The sequence below is a fragment of the Neofelis nebulosa genome, chromosome 13 (assembly GCF_028018385.1).
Source record: "Neofelis nebulosa isolate mNeoNeb1 chromosome 13, mNeoNeb1.pri, whole genome shotgun sequence".
Classification (NCBI taxonomy): Eukaryota; Metazoa; Chordata; class Mammalia; order Carnivora; family Felidae; genus Neofelis; species Neofelis nebulosa.
In genome coordinates, this window is record NC_080794.1 from 80,502,993 (window position 1) to 80,524,665 (window position 21,673).

At 50.9% G+C, this 21,673-nt stretch overlaps 1 protein-coding gene across 5 annotated transcripts in view; it reads right to left on the minus strand.

The window, feature by feature from the left end:
- Nucleotides 1-1,308: 1,308 nt before the first annotated feature.
- The window catches only part of RGS10 (regulator of G protein signaling 10), a 41,810-nt gene continuing 21,445 nt past the window's right edge, over nucleotides 1,309-21,673 (minus strand). For 2 of the 5 annotated variants that reach the window (XM_058697933.1, XM_058697934.1), the window contains exons 4-5: nucleotides 17,368-17,511; nucleotides 6,240-7,515 (exon numbers count right to left, since the gene is read on the minus strand). In XM_058697933.1, the coding sequence (XP_058553916.1) occupies nucleotides 7,303-7,515; nucleotides 17,368-17,511 (357 nt within the window). In that variant the 3' untranslated portion in view covers nucleotides 6,240-7,302. Of the gene's footprint in view, nucleotides 1,777-2,060; nucleotides 2,249-6,239; nucleotides 7,516-13,014; nucleotides 14,430-17,367; nucleotides 17,512-21,673 lie in introns of those variants that run through there. The other 3 variants (XM_058697935.1, XM_058697937.1, XM_058697936.1) reach the window with 3 other exon arrangements.

Consider the following 21,673-nt stretch of genomic DNA (forward strand, 5'->3'; position numbering starts at 1 on the left):
CCTGTCCCTTGGGTATCTATCTCAGTGTCACTACCTCGTCCCAAGCAGAGAGAAGGCCTGTGTGGGATGTCCCGGTCCCAGGGAAGGCAGAGAACCCCATGTAAGGGGATCAAGCATTTGCTGTTTCTGATGAATGCTGAATGCTCGGACTTCGTTCTCAGCAGTGAATGACTCCCTGAAGGCATCCCTTCCCCAGGCCTGAGATGCAAGGACAGGAAACATTCCGACCACAGTGAATGGACAATGATATGAGGGAATCTGGGGAAGAGCAGAGAGGTCACACTAGGGGAGGGTCACCATTGCAAACTGGTTCAATCAGAAGAGAACCAGTCTATGTCTATTATCCCAGGCAACTGCTAAACTGACTTCCCTTCTCTCTCAAAAGTTTCCTGGTTTGCTTAATAAACTACACAGCCACCCTCGACATCAGGGAATTTTGCAAATGGAAAAGTCTGAGTCGGAAAGCTCACAAGTAACAGTGTCTGGTCGCTCTGTTTGTACAAACATGAGTTTAAGGTTTGGCAAACATGCTGGAGAGGCCTGACAGCAGCAGATGGCGGGAGCAAGTAGCAGAAGGGAACTGTGTCTGACCTTGGGCTTTGTGGGCTCTGCTTGCAAAAGCGGGGGTGGGGGGGGGGGGTGGGAGGGGAACCTGGGCTCACTGGGACAGCCCCAGCCAAGCAAGATTTCACTCAAGCTTCTCTACCCAAGAAGAAACTTTCAAAGAGGACTTCTTTCCTCTCGTTGAAGTGTCAAGCCCAGAGTCAACAAGTCCAGCAAAAGGGTAGGCACAGAGAAGCAAGGGTTCCAATGTGTCCTCAGATGGGCTATGGGGGAACAGAATACCCATATCCCACCAACTCCAACATCGGCATGGGCCACGGGCCACGAGCCCATTCAACACCACCTTGTGGTGTCACGGGGACCCTGAACAATTTCCCATTTGTCTTTCTTCCTGGTCGAGATCTTGTTTCTGTCAAGATGAACTATTTATCTGTGTGGCATGAAATGTCACGGATTATAGGCAAAACCGGGACAAATCCCCACACAAGGAGCAAGAACCCTCTGAGGATGCTCACATACAGCTCCCCAAATCTGTACAGGCTGTCAGTGATGAATTTTCTTTTCCCAGCACTGAACTCATTCCCGAGAAGTATTTAACCACAAAGGTACTTGACCACCAGCACCCCCGGGGGCCTGAGTTTGTCAGATCAATTCTTTCTTGAGCTGATTTGCCCAAGTGGATCTGTGGACTTGCATGACCCTTCCCACAGAGGCCGGGCAATGACTTAAAATGTAAGAGGTGGCTCTAAGTTCACCTGGTGGCCTCGCAGGACATTTAATCAAGATGCTCAAGGTGTCCAGTGTTTAAGGATTCTTCTGCGCGCGCGCGCGTGTGTGTGTGTGTGTGTGTATGTGAACTAAAACTTCAAAGCTATTTGTTTTTTTATGTAAGATTAGCCATCATGCAAAACTTACTGGTCAAGCAGTTAATAAAATACACATATCCCACGGAGGGGTTTTGCACATTTCAGTCCTTACAGATAACAAAGCAATTATAAACCCTGCATGGTCCTGAGAGCAAGTTCCTTCGCTTCTGAAAGCCAGTCCTGCCAGCTCTTTGGGGACTCATGTGTTATAAATTCTCGAAGCCCTTTTAGCTGCAGTTTGGGCATCGGGCGGATCTTCTTCCTCTTCCTCGGTTCGCTTGTGTTTTAAAAACAAGTCAGACTTCAAGAAGCGGCTGTAGCTGTCATACTTCATGAGGTTGAAGATCTAAGGGGAAAATGAAAAAGAGTCTAAAGGAGGAGGCTAATCGGGCCGCGAATCATCCTATCCAGTGTTTATTTTGTACCTATCGGGTGCCAAAGAAGACACATTCGTACAAGACGCACAAAGCAAGTAAGTCGTGTCCTAGACCAGGAGGATTTCCGGGGTGGTTTCGGTCATTTTCAAATAGTCTCAATGGACATTTAAATAACCACACGAACAAATCTACCCTTATTTTCCACGGAAGTGTAAATGCACACAGCATTGACTCACACCCTTGTAGCAGGAGGTCCGTTAAGAACTTCCACTTTATTTGGATAGGTAACACAGGGATGCCTTTTTCCAGAAACCTGAGACGGCAGAGCACAAACCGTTTCTGTAGAGATGGTCATATTGTAAAGGCCGCTTTTGGTCATTGTCAGATGATGCCAATATGGCAAGACCCCCAGAAGTCTGGAATCCAGGATCTCAAACAAACCTATTATTGTGCCAAGAAGCAAAATGGGGCTTGTTTAATGCAAGCAGGGGAGTGAAACCACAGCCCTAGCAAGGAGAGGCTCTGGGAACAGGCTCTAATTTAAAAAAGCAACAGCTGGCTGCAGCCTGCGGCCACCTGCACACTCACATAGGCCCAGGAGCCTGTCTCTGGGAAAGAAACAACTCTCAGGACCCCTGATAGAGCCTAAGTCCTCGGATTAGAGTGCTGCCTCCTGCACCACAGGGCAGAAAGTTGCCCCCTCTTCTTAGCCACGGCCCCTACTCCTGGTATCCCCTCTCCTATCCTCCCACCTGATCTTTCCCCATCCTCCACCCTTGCCCTACAAAAACCGGTGGGGAAGAGAGAAGCAAACACAAAAGCATTTTCTGGCTGTCGAGGAGTACAGTCTCTTCAGAAATCTCCCTCATCATCTCTCTCTCAAACCTTTCAACCGAATTTTCAGGACATTCTGCCGATGAAAAATCCACACCACGTACCCTGGTGTCTTCACTGACTGCACTACCATGGGCTCAACAAGTGGAAAGTTCCAGAGGCATCTAGAATGTCGCTCACTGCCAGGCGGGGTTATAAAGTGGGTGGTAAAACCCTGACATCTTTTAAATTCGACCTCCCCCAACACACACACACACACACACACACACACACACACACACGAACTATTTTGAAAACTAAATGTCTGATGGAGTCTCAGGACTCAGAACATCTGCTTGGGGATGGGAGAACTGGACCCTTCCACCTTTACACGTTCATTTTCCCAAGATGGCTTCGCTCACAGGAGAAGCGCCTAAATCATTTTTGCTATCCTCAGAGGCCACGACTCGGGCAAGATTTAGGACTTTGTGTTTTCCCGAAACTCTTACACTATTGCCTGCCCTTCCCTGGGTGTCCCCTCTGGTCTTGCCTCAGATCTGCAGCTGTTGAGGAAGAGCACGCCTCCCGTAGGTCCCCACCTGGTGCCTCTCCATAGCCGTCACCTATTTTAGAGCAATCTTGCAACCCTGGACTGATTTTGCCAAGGTTTGGAGAAATTACTCGTTTTAAAACAACAACGACAACAAAATAGCTCCCAGAAAACAACATAAAAATCATAGCCAAGGGCAAGGCAGGGGATGAGGAATGCCGCTATCTATTGTGGCCTCTCACAAAGGCGCCAAGCAGGTGTTACCATCCCTCACCACCTGCATTATTCAGCTTTTCCAGGCACGGAGCTCCCAGAGGGAACCCTGTCATGCCCACCTTGCTGGAATTCTGGAATGAGGCTCAGAGTGACTAGCGAGAACCCCTTCGTGAGTACCCCTCCTGGCACCCAGCCCTGCACCCCCTCCCACACCAGGTCCGCGGCAGATGGGACCCACCACTGCCAGCAGGATGCGGTTCGACCCAAGTGTCTCGTCTGAAGTCTCTGCGTGTGGGAGGGGAGCATCCTGTTTGCCTGTCGTGCCTCTGAGGCTCACACTTCAAAGAAGAGAAGAAAAAAGGCCAAGGCTGGAGGCACCCAGGGATGGAGGAGGCGGGGGCAGAGGGCAGGAGGTCGCTGCAGCTGAGGGGAGTGCTCAGGGGCTGGCAGGACTCAGCCTCCAGGAGAGGCCTCGGGCTCCTGGCACTCCACCAGTGCCCACACCTCGAGGGGAGGGGAGGCCACAAACTATTTAACAGGAGCATAATGGCCACTCCCTGACATGGGCAGGTGTGAAATGCCCCTGAAGGCTTTTGGGTGAGGGCTTCCTCTGCCAAGAGCCTCCGCCTGCCTCCTGGTGCAGCTCCTGGTGCCATAAAGTCACCAGGTGGCGGCTGCAGCCATCAGACCCTGGACAGGTTTGAAAAAGGAAAGGGACGTCGCTCCCAATGACAACATTTTCCGGGCATGTGAGCTGCCTAATGGTTCATCACTGCCACCGGCAAATGGGTTCCCTGGGCACTGGCCTAGGAGCGCATGGCAACAGGCTGCTCCCATCACAGGGCCCCCCCATGGGAGGTGCTCAGTGAAAATAGCTTGGAGGATAGAGCAAGCACCTAAAAATCCCTTCCAGGGGCACCTGGGTGGCTCAGTCAGTGGAGCGTCTCTTGGTTTCATCTCAGGTCATGATCTCAAGGTCTTTGAGATCGAGCCCCACGTCAGGCTCCGCATGGCACACAGAGCCTGCTTGGGACTCTCTCTGTCTCTCCCTCTGCCCCTCCCCTGCTCACACTCTCTCTGTCTCTCTCAAAATAAATAAATAAACGTTAAAAAAAAAAAATCCTTCCCAAGAAAGTAGCCAAAAACAGTGTGCTCAGCTGCTGACCACAGGCCACAGCCTCATTTATCACAGGGCAAATGGCCACGACCCGGGTCCAGTAAATATTCGCCCCGTGCATGGACAGAAAGCACCCAACGTGCAACCACAGAGGGCGGGCAAATTCGACCAGGGCGGTACCAACTCTGCCTGGAGCACCTTCCAACAAGCCCCAGGGAGCACGCAGAGTATTCTCTCATTTACTCCTCACGAGCCCCGAAGAGGACCTAACTGTAGAGAGAAGGAAAGAGGCCTCAGAGGTTTGGGGCTTTGCCCCAGCGGTCAGGGTACCCATCTGCCGGGGCTGTGACGCAGACTGCGGGGCTGGAACAACAGAACTTTCTCTCCTCACGGTTCTGGAGGCCAGGAGTTTAGACGACTTCTGTAGATGGCCTCAACTTAATGATTTTTTGACTTCACACGCTGGGCAGTGGCCATCACAGCTTGCAGTCATGCCCGGGACCACGAGGGCCGACAGCTCCTATGCCGACAACCGTCCTACAGCCGTGCAGCTGTCCTGTTTTCACTTTCGGCACGGTCTTCGATGCACAACATGTGATAACCTAACACCGCATTGTAAAACAGGCTTTGTGTTCCATGATTTTGCCCAGCTGTCGGCTCCTGTAAGTGTTCAGAGCACGTTCAAGGGAGGCTGGGCCAAGCTACGAGGTTCGGCACGTTAGATGTGCTAAATGCATCTTCAACTTGCAATATTTTCAACTCACTGTCAGAAGGTACCTCCATATCGAGTTGAGGAAGATCTGTACATGGCCGTCTCTCCCCTGTGTCCCCACAAAGCCTTCTCTCTGTGTGTGGCTGTGTCCTCGTCACCTTTTCTTAGAAGGACACCAGTCATATTGGATTAGGGCCCACCCCAATGACCTCATTTCACATTAATTGCCTCCCCATCGTTAAACACAGTCACATTCTGAGGCACTGGGGCTTAGGACTCCAACGTCGGATTCTGGAGGGGGCCATAGCCCTTCACAGCCCAAGACAGACGTGGGGGATGCAAACGCTGGCCACCTCGATCTCCAGCCCGCACTCCTAACCACTAGACTGTCCCGCCACTCACCTGGCAGACCAATAGGACAGTCACTGAAAATGAAGTCTGTAAAGAGTTAAACATGAAAAAAATGTAATAATATGTGATTGTTACGTGACTGAACACTGAATTTTAAAAATTCAATAAAACAAAACACAATGACCCCAAATATGTTCTTCAAGAGTGAATTTGTGGGGGAGTGGGAGGCACATGGGTGGCTCTGTCAGGTAAGCATCCGACTTTGGCTCAGGTCACGGTCTCACGGCACGTGAGTTCAAACCCCACGTCAGGCTCTCCGTCCTCAGCACAAAGCCCACTTCAGATCCTCTGTCTCCCTCTCTCTCTGCCTATCCCCAGCTCGTGCTCTCTCTCTCTCTCTGTCTCTGTCAAAAAATAAATAAACATTTTTTAAAAAAGATGGGGCGCCTGGGTGGCGCAGTCGGTTGAGCGTCCGACTTCAGCCAGGTCACGATCTCGCGATCCGTGAGTTCGAGCCCCGCGTCAGGCTCTGGGCTGATGGCTCGGAGCCTGGAGCCTGTTTCCGATTCTGTGTCTCCCTCTCTCTCTGCCCCTCCCCCGTTCATGCTCTGTCTCTCTCTGTCCCAAAAATAAATAAAAAATGTTGAAAAAAAAAAAAAAAAAATTAAAAAAAAAAAAAGAGTATTTGCGGGGGCACCTGACTGGCTCAGTCAGAAGAGCATGTGACTCTTAATCTCAGGGTTATGAGCCCAAGCCCTATGCTGGGTGTAGAGATTACTTTTAAAAAATTAAAAATGTTTAAAAAAAGACATGTATTTGTGTATATAAATGGGAAACAAATATCCCTAAAAGTCAGTACGGTGGGTTGAATGGTGTACCCCCAAAGTGTACATCCACCTGGAACCTCAGAATGTGACCTTATTTGGAATAAGGTTAGTTGAGGATCTCGAGATGACATCATCATTCAAGGAGTGGTATCTTCATGAGAAGGAAGGACACCACGGAGGGACACAGAGGGAAGAGACCATAGGTCTGAAGACAGAAGCATAGATCTGAATGATGCTGCTATAAGCCAGGAACGCCAAGGAATGCTAGCCCCCGCCAGGAGGAGGCAGGAAAAGATTCCTCCGTAGAACCTTCCAGAGGGGCACAGCCTTGCCGACACCTTGATTTTGGATTTCTGTCCTCCTGAACTTAGAAAATAGATTTCTGTTGTTTTAAGTGACTCAGTTCGAGATAGCTTGTTAAGATGGCCCTTGGAAACTAACAGTTGGCTTACTGATTTCAGCTCACTCCTACTTGAGCACGGAAAAGGAGATGGCCCTAGGTGTTCCAGAAGGTTCTACAAATCAAGGACTCTCAGATGGGGAGAACCGGCCTCACCGGGCCTGAACTGACAGCACACCTCAACTTGTCTGCAGGGAAGAGAAAGGAAGAAGGTGGAGACAAATCGAGCAGGGGGTGGTGAGGAGGGCTCCAGGTAGGCAGACGGCATCAGAGCAGAGCTGGACAGCAGACAGACGGTCCTTCTCAGAGACAGGCGGCCGATGAAGCAGAAAACTTGAGTTGGCAGCTAAACTGCATTCCGTACTTTTTTTTTTTTTGGCCAAGGCAGCTGTGGCTCAGCAGGTTTCAGGTTTTGGCTGCCCCACATCTGTAAGTGGCATGCCTGGACTGTAAACTATTTAGCGTCGTCGTCTTGGGATCCATTCCTGCAGGCGACTGGAGGTGGAACTCTAGGTGATAAAGGCAAGGGAGCCTTCCCACCCGTGGGCATCCTTGCACAAGGTCCCATTACACAGCCACGGCACCCCCCCCTCCAGATCCCAGGGCGATGATTGATTAGGATTTGCCTTTCTGCAAGGGAAAATATCCACGCGGTGCTCCAACTGGAGGTTGTGCCGAATCTGCAGCTCCAGGAAAGGACACGCTCCCCGAGGCACCCTCATCTGTGCAGAAAATGGGACGCTTAACTAGGCTTGAAGGCTTCTCGGTGAAGATTACGTCCCTGTGTCGATTAAGTGGGTTTCAAGCCTAATCTTTTAACGCTTCTCAGACGATAGGAACATTAAAAGACCAAAACAAGCATCCTCCCTCCTTTTCAAACCTCTCTGCTGTGTTATTTCAACTGGGTCCTTCAATGCAGCAGAGAGTTTTAGTAATGAGTTTTCATGTTTGCTTCAGGAGCTGGGTTCAAGAAGGTGGCCAGTGCTATGGTCTCTGAGCAGCACTTCTAGAATGTGCTGTCTCCCCCCACACCCAGACCCCAGACATGCCTTCATACCTACACGTACAAAGTGTGAAAAAAGCAAGCCCCCTCCCTCCAGCCCTCAAGCCACGAAACGATGCAGAATCAGCTGGGCGTTGCAGATGCTGTCGGGCAGGGCACACACAGGGATGTCCCACCCCCCAAGTTCAAGACCATCTCCCCATCTTCTGAGTGGGAATGGGGTGAAATCAAGAGAAGGTCTGAGGGCAGCCTGCAGACAGCAGCTCAGGCCAGCCCTCGTCCCAACGTGCCCGGCTGGGCCATGGGAGTTTCTTGTCACCCTGGACAGTGTTTCCTGGACAGGCTGCCAAAGACGGATGCCATGCTGGGTGGGATCAGAACTCCAGAAAGAGGGTGGACATGGACGGAAAAGGAGGGAGGCCTGCCCTCACAGGCCCACGGGGCTGTGCTGTCTCACTGAGCAGGGGACAATTGGTCAAATGCTCAAATCCCAGGCCCAAATGACATGCTTTCTACATGAGGTGAAAGTATTTCACTTTTGCCTTTTGCCATAAAGAAGAGAGTTAAAAGCTATTCTAGCACCCACCCACCTTCTTCCCCTAAATACCTTTTTAAAGTTACTAAAAAAAAAATTTTTTTTAAATCTCAAAGTATTTAAATACTACCCTTACTGCCCCTGCCCCGCCCCTCATAAGGCAAATGGCTGTGGTGGACACAGGGAGCCAACTTTTCTTCCATTTGAATGAAAACCCACGACCTGCCCTCTCTGGCTTTGCACACTGGAAAATGCCGATTTCGGGAGTGGACAAATCTGAATCTTTGGGGGCAGAGGTCAGCTGGCACCCACAAGACGGAGGCGCCCAGAATCCCCGGCTCCAGACACCACCGCAGACTTGGAGCCGCAGGGGGGTGGGGGAGGGAGCGGACCCCCTATGACCCCGGGGGCATGGCGGCCCCTCCCTCACTGCTGGGTCCCCACCAACCGGTCCACCCCTTCTTCTTGATGTCTAAAAAGGAAGTGTTTCTCTCTACTTGGGTTCTGGGGAAACTCAAAGAAACGACACTGCTAAAAAGGCGCCAGACGCACACGGTTCCTTTCTCTGTCAAGGATGTGGCTGGGAGCACTGACATCTCAATGAAGTCTTTTCTACATTGTTTTTAAACATCAGAGGCTGAGGGCTTCCTTTTCCGTGGAGGAGGCTGCCTCCACTGTGCCTTCCCCAGACAGACTTAGCACCAAGCCTGGGCGAGATTTAAGGAAGAAGAATGAGCAGCCTTGCTCCACCCCCCCCCCCAACCTCCTTCATGGTCCAAGAAAGCCATGGTCTCAAGTTGCCATGTGCAATGACCTTGGCCCTTCCATCATCTCCAGTCATGCTCTTCTGTGGAATTCAAACAAGAGGCTTCAGAGCAAGACAGGTATATAAACAAGATGGTGCTGAGAAACTTACAGGAGCAGAGTTTTGTTTTAAATCACCGACATGGTCGGGGCGCCTGGGTGGCTCAGTTGGTTAAGCGGCTGACTTCGGCTCGGGTCATGATCTCACGGTCCGTGGGTTCGAGCCCCACGTCGGGCTCTGTGCTGACAGCTCAGAGCCTGGAGCCTGTTTCGGATTCTGTGTCTCCCTCTCTCTCTGCCCCTCCCCTGTTCATGCTCTATCTCTCTCTGTCTCAAAAATAAATAAATGTTAAAAAAAAAAAATTAAAAAAAAAAAAATCACTGACATGGCACAATCTCAAGTCACTGAGCAGATTTCAAAGCGTTCCATTCTTACACGTTCGGGGAAGGGTCTGGAAGGATCTGAAACATACGAGAGTTCCCACCAGGGAGTGAGAGGGAAGGCACGCCCTGGGGGGTTTTAGCTTCTTACTTCAGACCCTCTGGGTTATGTGAATTTTCTTTTCTTCTCAGCAGTGAACATGCAGTTATTTAACAGTTAAAAATAATTTATTTTTTTTTTAATTTTTTTTTTTCAACGTTTTTAATTTATTTTTGGGACAGAGAGAGACAGAGCATGAACGGGGGAGGGGCAGAGAGAGAGGGAGACACAGAATTGGAAACAGGCTCCAGGCTCCGAGCCGTCAGCCCAGAGCCCGACGCGGGGCTCGAACTCACGGACCGCGAGATCGTGACCTGGCTGAAGTCGGACGCTTAACCGACTGCGCCACCCAGGCGCCCCAAAAATAATTTTTAAAATTAACCTGCTCAGCATCGTGAGTGACATGGTAACAGGGTATGCTCACGGCTAGTGCTGGCTCACTGGGCCCCTGGGCCGGCCTTGCTCCCTGGAGTTCCTAGCCCTGCAGGCGAGCAGGACACAAGGGTCCAGCCCACTGAGCTGACAAGACCAGCACAGACGGACGTTGTCATTTCTTGTACAGAGATACGCTTGCTAGGCTGCTGTGACCGGTTTGATCCCTTCATGTTGTAACTGGCTCTCGGTACCTGAGTAACTGACGACAGGGAAGTTCTAGAATCAGCCAGGCTGGAGGTGCAAAAGAGCACAACTGAGCCAGGGAGACAAAGTGGGAATGGAGAAGGTGAGAGCCCTGGCAGGTCTTTCAATGCCAAAGGCAGGGTCACTGTAAAGCAAGTGTGAAAGGAAAATGGCGGCCCAGACCAGGAGGAGCTAAGAACAAATACCACTGCTTTGCGCAAGGCGCGTTCCCATGGGGTGATGGGGTGATGGGGAGGTGGGAAGAGTCCGGCTGCGCCAGAAGCCCTGAGCCCAAGCTGTTTCCCCCTCTCCCAGCACTGTGACCTCAGGCTAGTCACATCACCTTCCCAGGGAGCAAACTCTCTCACTGGTAAACTGAGGTGCCGGGTGCCACCTTCCCCAAGACTCCTCCAGAGTCAAATGAGAGGTACCCACGAAAGCACTGTGTAAACTGTGTAAACTTAATGTTTTCCCAGAATTCTAGTGTGGAAACCAGACATATACATTCTTTGCTGCTTTTTAGTTGGGGACCTGAGGCACGTGAGGGGAAGGTTGCGTGAACTCTGCTACGGTTCTGGAAGTCCATTTATATCAGGATTTCTCCACCTCAGCACCACTGATACCTTGGGCCAGAGAACTCTGTGTCCCGTGTGGGGCTGTCCTGTCACCATATTCAGCAGCATCCTGGCCTCTACCCGCTAGGTGCCAATGGAGCCCCCACCCCAGCTGTGACAGCCAGAAAGGTCTCCACACACTCCCCAGTATCCCTAGGGGGCAAAATCATCCCCAGTTAAGAACGACTGCACGAAATCAGAGGCGCCTGGGTGGCTCAGTCGGGTAAGTGTCCAGCTCTTGCTTTCGGCCCAGGTCATGATCTCATGGTTTGTGAGTTTGAGCCCCACGTCGGGCTCCGTGCTGACTGTGTGGAGCCTGCTTGGGATTCTCCCTCCCTCTCTCTGTTGCTCCCATGCGCGCGCACTCTCTCTCTCTCTAAATAAATAAATAAACTTAAAAAAAAAGAAAAAGAACTACTGCCTGAAATTAAAGTTATCTTCACGTGACGTTCTGAAGGTAAGCACTAAGTAAGCACTTCACGGATACGACTGCGTTTCACCCTCACAACTGCCTTATCGTAACCTCTGTTTCAAAACAAATGAGGACACTGAGGCATACAGAGGGATTGCATCTTGCCCAGTGTTTCACAGCTACTAAATTCTAAAGTCGAAGAAAAGGCGGACAAAATCAGGTCTAAGGAAATCAGGTGGTGGCTACCAGGCAGCCACTTTTTAACGTCAGGTTAAAAAGGTTTATGGACATTGAAGGTTTGTAGACTGCTTCGCTGTGCAGCTCCGAGAGGGAACAGAGCTTGCCAAAACCCCATGTTACAGATGAGGACACAGAGGCCACACTAAGAAAGGGACTCACCGGGGGCCAGATGGAGGCCAGACTGGAACATGAGCTCCCCCTTCCCCATCCTGGCTAACCCAACATACAGTGACAATGACAGTAAATCTGAGCTCAGCACCCAGGAAGCGATGGGCAGTGGGGGAGGGGAAGACGGCAGGTGTCAGGCCATCGGGGTACAGATGATGAGCCTCGGTGAGGAGGCTGCAGGTTCACAGCTGGTAGAGATGGCCCTGCACCGAGGTACCATCCCTCTCTTGCACGGGCTGGTGAGGGACGGGTACAGCTGGAGCCGGGGATCACAGCCAAGGTGCCCAGCTTTTAAGAGGCCCAAATCTTATTAGCCTAACTGGCACATTCTATAAATAGTGACCGTTCAAGAGGCAGCTTGAATGGTTGGCTCAGTCGGTTAAGCCTTCAACTTCGGCTCAGTTCATGATCTCACGGTTTGTGGGTTCGAGCCCCATGTCAGGCTCTGTACTGACGGCTAAGAGCCTGGAGCCTGCTTCGGACTCTGTGTCTCCCTCTCCCTCTTCCCCTCCCTGGGCTCATGCTCTGTCTGTCTGTCTGTCTCTCTCTCTCTCTCAAAAATAAATAAACATAAAAAAAATTTTTTTTGAGGGGTGCCTGGGTGGCTCCGTCAGTTAAGCATCCGATCAGCTCAGGTCATGATCTCACAGTTTGTGGGTTCGAGTCCTGCATCGGGCTCTGTGCTAACAGCTCGGAGCCTGGAGCCTGCTTCACATTCTGTGTCTCCCTCTCCCTCTCTGCCCCTCCCCTGCTCACACTCTGTCTCTCTCTCTCTCTCCAAAAATGATTAAACTTAAAAAATTTTGTAAATAATTTTTTTAAATAAATAAATAAATAGTTACCATTCAAAATCCTCGGGAGTAAACTGGTTACCGCAGCCTCGGGGCCTAACCCCTGCCAGTCGCTCCTGACTTACTTCCAGCCACACTGACCTCCTCCAACACACCTAGTGGATCCCCACCCCAGGGCCTTTGTACTTGCTGTTGCCTCTCCTTGGAAGGTCCTGCCGCCTTTTCACCTGTCTTCCCCTGACCACTCAGGCCTCAGTCACCTCTTCAGGGAGCCCTCCCTGACCACTAGCTCCAAAGTAGGCCCCTCCCAGTCTCTCTTAGCCCATCACCTGTAGTCTTTCCTTCATAGCACCTGTTCTCCTCTGTCTTCACGGTCAGACGGATGCCGATTTCCTTGCTGCGCACACAGTTCCTAACACGGTGCCCGGCACATAGTGGGGCTCTCCCTCAATATTGCAGCATAAGGGAGTGAAGGGAAGAAGAAATAACCAGCAAACCAACCACAACTGAAATAGACCTGCTAGTAAGTGCATTTTTAAGAGAGAAAAAAAAAAAAAAAAGACACTGCAGGAAATAGCACTTCATTGAAAAAAACCAACTCTTTGTAAGGTCGCCTCCTCCTTCCTGCTTCCCACAACTTAAATTTGTCCAACAGCAGCCTTTGATTCTAGGCTGAGGTTCCAAGGAAACAGCCACAGAACTACCCCCATCTCTCCTGGCCTTACCAGCATGTGCTGAGTACACGACTGGGCCGTGTTTGCAGAACCGAGTTAGATCAGAGAAGGAGGGGCACCTGGGTGGCTCAGTAGGTTTAATGTCCGACTCCTGGTTCCGGCTCAGGTCATGATCTCACAGTCTGTGAGTTCGAGCCCCATGTCAGGCTCCTCGCTGACGGCATGGAGTCTGCTTGGGATTTCTCTCTCCCTCTGCCCCTCCCTGGTTTGCTCTCTCTCTCAAAAACTAAATTAATAAACATTGAAAATAAATAAAATAAATCAGAGAAGGATCTCTCCACTTCCATAGGTTTTCAAAGTAATTGTTTAAAGTTTAACTATTTGAGAAAGAGAGAGAGAGAGAGCACGTTCGTGAGCAAGTGGGGGAGGGTAGAGGAAAAGACAGAGGGAGAGAATCCCAAGCAGGCTCTGCAGTGCCAGCGCGGAGCACGATGTGGGGCTCAAAACCACAAATCTCGAGATCATGACCTAAGCCGAAGCTGGACATTCAACTGCTTGAGCCACCCAGACGCCCCTCAGAGTAACAGAGTTTTATGCCCCAAACTTCTCTTAAGATCTCAAACTTAAGATATTAAAATGTCTAACCCGTTCTTCACAGAATACGCTGACCACAATTTAAGTTTTGCCTGACGCTCTGGGGTATCAGGATCACTCATGGTGTCACCATCCCGTAGCACAGGGATGCCCCCGGGGCAGTGCGTGGGGCTGAGGGCCCCCGCGCTTGGTGGCTCCAGATATCGCTGTGCTGCGGTTTTATGCTGACTTTCGCTTTTCTGTCTCCTCCCTGCCCGTCAGCTGTCGCCTCTTGCTGTCCAATCCGCCGTGACCTGAGGACCAGAGCCCGCTAGAACTGTGTGTAAACCAAGAGTAAATAGGACTTGAATGAAGACCCGAGAAGATGCACGGATGTCAGGTCTGCTCAGGGAGGATTTGTCCCCCTTCCAGGTTCCAGCTGCACCCTAAAGCCCACGCTGCCCTATCAGCACCTCCAGGGCTGGAGTGCTGCTGCCGTGACAAGGGGCTGAGGTTCCCTGGAGTCTTCCTAGTGAACGGGGTGTCCGGGGGCACGAGGCAGGCTGCTCAGACGGCACTGCAATGAAGCCAACAGCATGGAAGGAAGCCAGAGCCGCTGAGGGGAGGGGGGGCTTAAGTTAGGTGAAATCTTGTGGTTCCGAATGCGCTCCTCCCAGCTTCCAACTCCTTCACTGGGAAAAACAGGGCCTTCCTGGGGGCCTTCTAGGAGCAGAGAACCACAGGCCATGCTGAGCACACATGTTGATGGTTACCAGCAAGGCCCCTGAGAGGCAGTTTTCTGAAGTGAAACAGAACCCAAAGCCCTTCCCAGGGACTCACTGTGGAATCAGCTCAGAGTCCAAATACTTTGTTTTCACCCCGTTGTACCTTTGGAAGATAGTTAATGCCTCTTTCTCCCTCTCAAATAAATAAAATTTTTTAATGTTTATTTTTGAGAGAGAGAGAGAGAGAGAGTGAGAGTGCACGAGTGAGCATGAGTGGGGGAGGGGCAGAGAGAGAGGGAGACACAGAATCCAAAGCAGGATTCAGGCTCTGAGCCGTCAGCACGGAGCCCGACGCGGGGCTCGAACTCACAGACTGAGAGATCATGACCTGAGCCGAAGTGGGACGCTTAACGAACTGAGCCATCCAGACGCCCCTCAAATAAATGAATTTTAACAACAGCGTACAAAAATACTTTCTTTACATTAAGAACTCTGAACTGCATTGTGGCACAACAGTTACATACACGTGCGTGTGTGTACTTATAGGAAAGAAAAGGAGGGAAAAATCTAGAGATCAGATGTTATTTGTGGGTTTTTTTCCAGGTATGGAATTATGAATTTTTTTTCATCTTTATATTTTGATTTCCCAAGCTTCTTTGGTTAAGCATGTATGCCTTTTATAGTTAAGTAAATAAAAGTAACCTTAAAACATATTTTTGTCACTTAAAAAAAAAAAAAATCTGCCTCTGTCCCTTGTGGTTCCTCCCAACGTATGCCCGGTTCGCAGAGGCCCAGCCCCATTTTGAGACGTGCTGCAGACCTAACTGTAGCAGGTCTGGGTCCTTGGGAGCCCGAGGTCCCACCGTGTGGAAGGACGTCAGCCTGGTGCATTCCTCACTGCTACCTTGGCTCCTGCAGTCCCAGGAAATGGGACTGTCTATTCACACAGCCTCCAATCTGTCTGCATCAGTTGGTCTGTTGGGGCTTTGAGGAGCTGGGAGAGCCCTCCAGGCTGTGAGCCTGCCACAGAGAGTGCGGTCTTTGAAGGCAGGTGGACCAGAATGAATCTGGCCTCCAGCACTTCCTGCTACCTGCATGACTTTGGAATAACAAACCACTCAGTCTCCCTGAACCTCGCGTTTTTCGCATCATCAAAATGGGAATAATAATAATACTCACTGGAGATTAACGAGAGAATACATGCCAAGTGGGCATCAGGCACTGACAGGCACCCCTGAACAGCAGATACTGTTAGTACTGACAATACCTAGAACATGGGGCGTTCAGCACAGGTTCTCAACCCTGGCTGTGCTTTAAGGTTTATTTATTTATTTTGAGAGAGAGAGAAAGAAAGTGCGGGCAGGGGCAGGGCAGAGAGAGAGAGGGTGAGAGAGTGAATACCAAGCAGGCTCTGTAAGCACGGAGCCCAATTCGAGACTTGAACTCATCAACCGTGAGATCATGACCCGAGCCAAAAGCAAGAGTCGGGTGCTCAACTGACTGAGCCACCCAGGCGCCCCTTTAGCTGTACTTTAAAGTAACCTAGGGAGCTTTAAAAGACTCTGAGGTCCAGGTAGGATAGATATCCTTAGACGGCTACAGCCACAAATTGCCTTTTCACTATATACTCTGCTTCCTTTCCCTCCATAAATCCATGTCCGTGGCATCCTTCCCATTGGTTCCAAACCACCACCTCCAGGAAGCCCTCAGCACGGCTCCCACACTCACTGGAATTCCTTCAATGCCAAAATTTCATTCAGGATTCACGCGGAATTTGCACCTGCCACTGTGTCGGTTGGAAAACATTGCCAAACCACTTGTCATATTTGTATTTTCTACCTGTATACTTGTTTCCTAATCTGATGCTGAGGAAAGATGGGACGTCCTGGGTGCTGGGACATGCTCTGGGCTTGTGCACACTCCAGGCGATCAAAAAAGGGCCAACCAATGCATTGCACGGTTCTTAGGTTGCAGTCCCAGGACCTGGAGCATCAGAGACCTTGTTAGGAAGGCAAAGTCTCAGGCCACCTGGGAACCACGAAAGTTGAAGATTACCTCTGGGGGTGGGGCCCAGGTCTGTTTTAGCAAGCCCTCCAGATGGGCTTGCTCACCTTTGAGGGCTGCTGAATTAAGCTAAAAGCTAATTTCCAACTGTGTGCCAAGGAAGGCCTTCGCCCCCTCAGTAAGGCTAGGGTCAGCAGAAGTTGGATGTTCGTCTGCGTTCCATCACCTACAAGTGTGCAGATAACATTTTATAAGAACAGAGCACCCTCTGAATAGTCACATCTGCAAATTCCCGTCTAAGAAATCTCTGGAGTGTATTTTCATCCCTTTTCCTATTACCACTGGCATATCTCATAAAAAAAGCTTGCCAGAAAACTAATTTAGCCCTCAGAGGTCCATTTTTTAAACTCAATTTTTCCTGCTTTAAATGGAATAACGTGCCAAACATTAACCTTTCCATTATAACTCAGGAGCCTCATTATGAACTAGCTTATGGTCTTGGGCCACCAGAAATAGGCGGCAATGTGTAGATATTTGCATAAAAACAGCCTCAGGTCCCCTACCGCTTTGAGTGTTGCTTTCTAGATTTTTCCGTCTGTTCCTACCTTCAGCAGTTACATGCTGCTTCCTCAGTGTGGGCTCCTCAGATAGCTCCACCTCCCTTTTAATCTGGGTTGAGAAGGCAGATAACCCTGTTGGTTCAAACTGTGTGTAGACCAAAAGTAAGCAGGCCTGAGGGAGGTTCCTATGGATCAGATTCTGAGCCTGGCATTCTAGTCTCCTCTTGTTCACTGACCATGGCCCTTCAGCGTGCCTCAGTTTACCCAGCTGGAGGGGGCAGCTTCTGGGGTGTCTAACATTTAGTTTTAACTGAACTCTTCCAGCCTGGGAATAAATGTCAAATCAAGATGCAGGTAGGAAAGTTAGGTTACCTGGTCCTGGAGTTTCTGGAACATCAGTGGGTGTGGTTCTTCCAGTATCTTCTCATTGAGCCGGGACTGCCCCTCCACGTTGACTTGCGATGAGGCCTTACTGGACAGAAAGGTCATGTAGATCTCTTTTGCCTTTTCCTGCATCTGGAGGAGACACAGGGAGCCTGTTATCTGAGAGCCCAGCCCTTCCCACCCGAGCCGGGTTCTCTGCTCTGGCCAGGCCCAGAAGTTGCCATTGCTGCAAGAGAAGCAGCTTCGTAGCCCCTGGGGGCTCTGGCTGCTGCCTCGGAGCTAAGCTTTACCTGGGAGGGCTCATGCTTGGCCTAGCCCCTTCCCTCCCTCCTTCCATGCATCTGTACCCACACCTCCTGTCTGGAAATTGCTACACTATCCATTCGGAAATGAAGACAGAAAGAATCCTGGCCCAGAGTGAATGACAATTCTACACCATTCAGGACCGTCCTGTGAAGTCTCCAAATTAAGGACTCAATCATTCATATATTGTTCAATCATAAAAAGAAATGAAGTCCTGATACAGGATACAGCACGGAATAACCTTGGAAACATTATGCCGAGTGAAAGAAGCCAGTGACTAAAGGCCATATACTACACGGTTCCATGTGTGTTAAATAGCCAGAACAGGCAAATCCCATAGGGACAGAAAGAGGAGTGGTTGTCCAGGGCTGGGGGAAGGGGGAGATGGGAAGTGACTGCAAATGGGCAAGAGGTTTCTCTTTAGGGTGATAAAAAAGTTCTGGAACTGGATGGTGGTGATGGCTCTACCACATTGAGAATGTACTTAATGCTGCTGAATGGTGTACTTTAAGATGATTAAAACAGCAAAAACGAGAGCCCTAAAAAGCGATTAAGTGGTAAGATTTATGCTGTGTGTATTTTACCACAATTTAAAAGCAAGTTAAACCATGCACACAGATTCCCAATCGGTTATCTAGCACCTACTATGCCCCAGACACATGCTAGGGGTTTTACAGCCCTGAGCATCCAGCAGAGTGTCACTTCCTGTTGGAGCCACTTCCGTGATGAGGACACAGAGGAGAGGTTATGTGGCTTATTTGAGGAGCCTGCAGGGAGACTGGGGGCTATTTGGCTCCAAAGCCTTGCATCCCCCCAATTCCACGCCTGGTGAGATACATCACCCCCTCCAGGTATACAGTCTGTCACATTCCAGGACACGGATTCTTTGGTACTGGGATGTGGGCATAAGCAAAGGGGAGAATGCTCGCTGCTCACACTGAGAGCAGTCCCGCTGGAAAGCATCAGTCCTAAGTAGATGCAGGCCCTTAAAAGGCTTGTGAGCACAGCTGGACGAGGGGCACCCATCGGCACTCACGTTGCAGTGAAAACCTACGTGGCTGGAGCAAACAAAAACACTCACGGTAAGTGCTCTGTCTTGAAAACAGCAGGGCGTCCCCGGAGGGTTCTATTTTCTCCCAAAGAAAGGAGGCACCTCGCTGGCAGCAAAGATGGGGGTTGGTTCTCTGAACATTACAGCCTGACTAGTACTTCATCCCCCAGAGCTGGAAACAAATGCTTCGGACATGCAGCCACGGAGCCATGATGGGGGCGGGGGAGGAGGGGCCACGGGGGCTTCGTGGGGCCTAAAAAACTGCCATTCTCTCCAGAGAGCCCATCTGGGATCCCACATAGGCTGCAGAGCTTGGCTCAGAAAGCCCAGGCTCTGGAAACCTTTGGCCTTATAGAAACCACCAGAAGGCTTCACTGCCTGGTGCTTGAAAGGAGGGAGAAGGCAGTTCTGTAACCTATTTTGGTTCCAGGCACTTGTTGACAAAAGACGCCATGGGGCCGAGGCCTGACCATCCTGTCCTCCAGAAAGTCTGGGCTGTATATGCAGGAAGACTACCCATGTGGGGGCCAACGCCCAAGGCCATGGTGTCATTTCTCGATCAACTATTACAGTGAACAATTAATTGATGCCAAACTCAATGACGCAGCTTAAGTTAACCATGGCTATTCCGAGGGACAGGACTGGAGATGATCAGAGACCCAGATAGGGCAGAACTTTGGAGTTGCTTGCCTTTCAAAGACCCCCACTCCACAAAGTCGTGAGCCTCACTCCCACCCCACACTCTGTCAGGGAGGAACATTCTTGGAAAACCACTTCCTGCTTGAACAATACTCTGCGAAAGTACACGAAATTTCAGCTAGTCTGGTGAACTCCATGCAGAGCTCTGGAAATAGAAATCTCTTTGGGTCTCCCCTCCCCCTTGAACATTCACACACATACACACACACGTTTTCCAGATGAGTCCAGGCTATCCTGGGTCTTCTGCAAAGGAGAAGTGCAATGAGTAGCCTGAGACTTGGAGGGGCGGGGGGCGGGAGAGGTGGTGGAATTGGGAGAGGAGGCAGGTTGGGGGGCCTGTAGGTATCCAAGCCTCTGGGTGGCTCAGCACCACCCAGAGGTCCCCAGCCACCACTCCTGAGTCTGTCTGGGAACGATGTGGGGTCCCCGAGGCACCCAGCCCAGGGCTGACCTGGCCCATGGCTGCCCCCACCTCCGACTGAATACATATAGGGGACCGGCTGCAGTAGCAGAGCTTATCTGGGCCAGGATAGGAAGCGTGACTGAAAAGGGAAACCCTCAGACTGCAGACCACAAGCCAGTCACGGGAAGGCCTGGTGTCCATGCTGAGAATCTTAACAAAAAAGAAGAACCAGGTCTCTCGAGTTATTCTGGTAGATGTTCCATAGCTTTGTTAACCCTATCCTAGCTCCTGTTGGAACAGGAACAGAACATCCACCCCTGGGGAGCTGCCAGGGCCTACGGCTCTGGTTGTGATGGCCAGCTTCTCTTCTCCAGCCTTTATGGCCTCCGCCACAGCACCTGCCCTGCAGACAGCACCCCTGCCCAGCATCTGGCCCTGCCCCACCTGGGCCCCTCTGATGACTCCTGGCATCAACCTGAGGACTGCCTGTGGGCACGTCTACACTCACAGGAACTTCTCCCAGCCACCCCGAGAGTCTGGGGCCCTTCTTCCTGCCTGGCAATGCGTCAGCCATAACAGTGCTCGGGCAGAAATCAGCAGTCAAACGCCACTCCCCACAAATGCATGGTTAGGAGAAGGAAGTTCGCTTTAACGTCAGCCCCAGAAATCTACCCAGAAGAAGGACAAGGCAGCAGCACTGCGAAGCTCAGAAGATTGTTGCTTCGTATGGTCTGGCTTCTCGTCCTCATCCATTAAGTGAGCTGAAACTTTTTCCATTGGGAAAATAAAACAAAACCTCCTTCTACTCCACGTGCCCCTGGAGTCGATGACTTCCCCACTCATGACTTCTGGTTGAAACATCTCCAAGGAAGAGCGTGCATTTTGTGTCTCCATTTTCTCTGTGCCGCCCCTCCCTCCTCAACCCACTCAGCCTGGCTTCCTCCCACCTGCCAGCTGGGCCTCCCAGCAGCTCACTGATGGGCACCGGTGCCTAAGCCCCTCAGACCTTCTTCTGGTTCGCTCTCTGGCCGCTGGCCACCCTCTCGGGATCCTCTAACACCTTCCTGTTTCTATCTGTCTCCTTTGTAGGCTCCTGTCTCTCTGTTCCCCCATAAATTCCAGGGTTCCCGGACTTCTGCCCTAGGAAGACTGCTTTCCTAACCACATGCTCTCCCAAGATTTCAGCCCACCCTCTCCCCTCAACCTACTGACCATATAGAGCCAACTGATCTCTAGAAATGTGGGACTGGATGTCCCGCAGACACCTCCAGCTTAACAGCAAGGAATGAAGTGGCCCATCCTGGCCAGCGGGTCCTGCAGTCTCTATTCCCAGAAGCTGGGACCCACGGTCCCCAACACCTGTCACCAAGATCTATTCACTCTGCCTCATGCACATATCCACCTGGCCCATTCTCCACTCCCGCTGCTCTGCCAGAGATGCAGACAACGGGAGAGGCCACACGAGAGAAATAAAGGGTCGAGCCACTACCTTCAATCATATCAGCTTCAGACAAAGAATGAGGCAAAGAAAATATCAAGCAGATGATTCGAGAATATTTCCAAGAACTGGCTCAGGAAATGGAAAGCAGTTGGAGGGACAGCAGATGACTCTGCAGAAAGCAACAAGAACAAATCTCTACCTGCAGGCGTGGGGAGGGAGTGCCGGCAAGGAAGGTCTGAAAATGGCAGGAACTCGGGGCATCAGGTAACCCAGACGGGAGGGATGAGGAGGACAGCAGAAAGAAGCCGCTAGACTCCCAAGTCTCTGAGCCCCCAACCCTGAGCTGGTATCCCCGTCCCTTCTCCATGGGAGGCTAGACTTTTCTCCTCTACAGAAA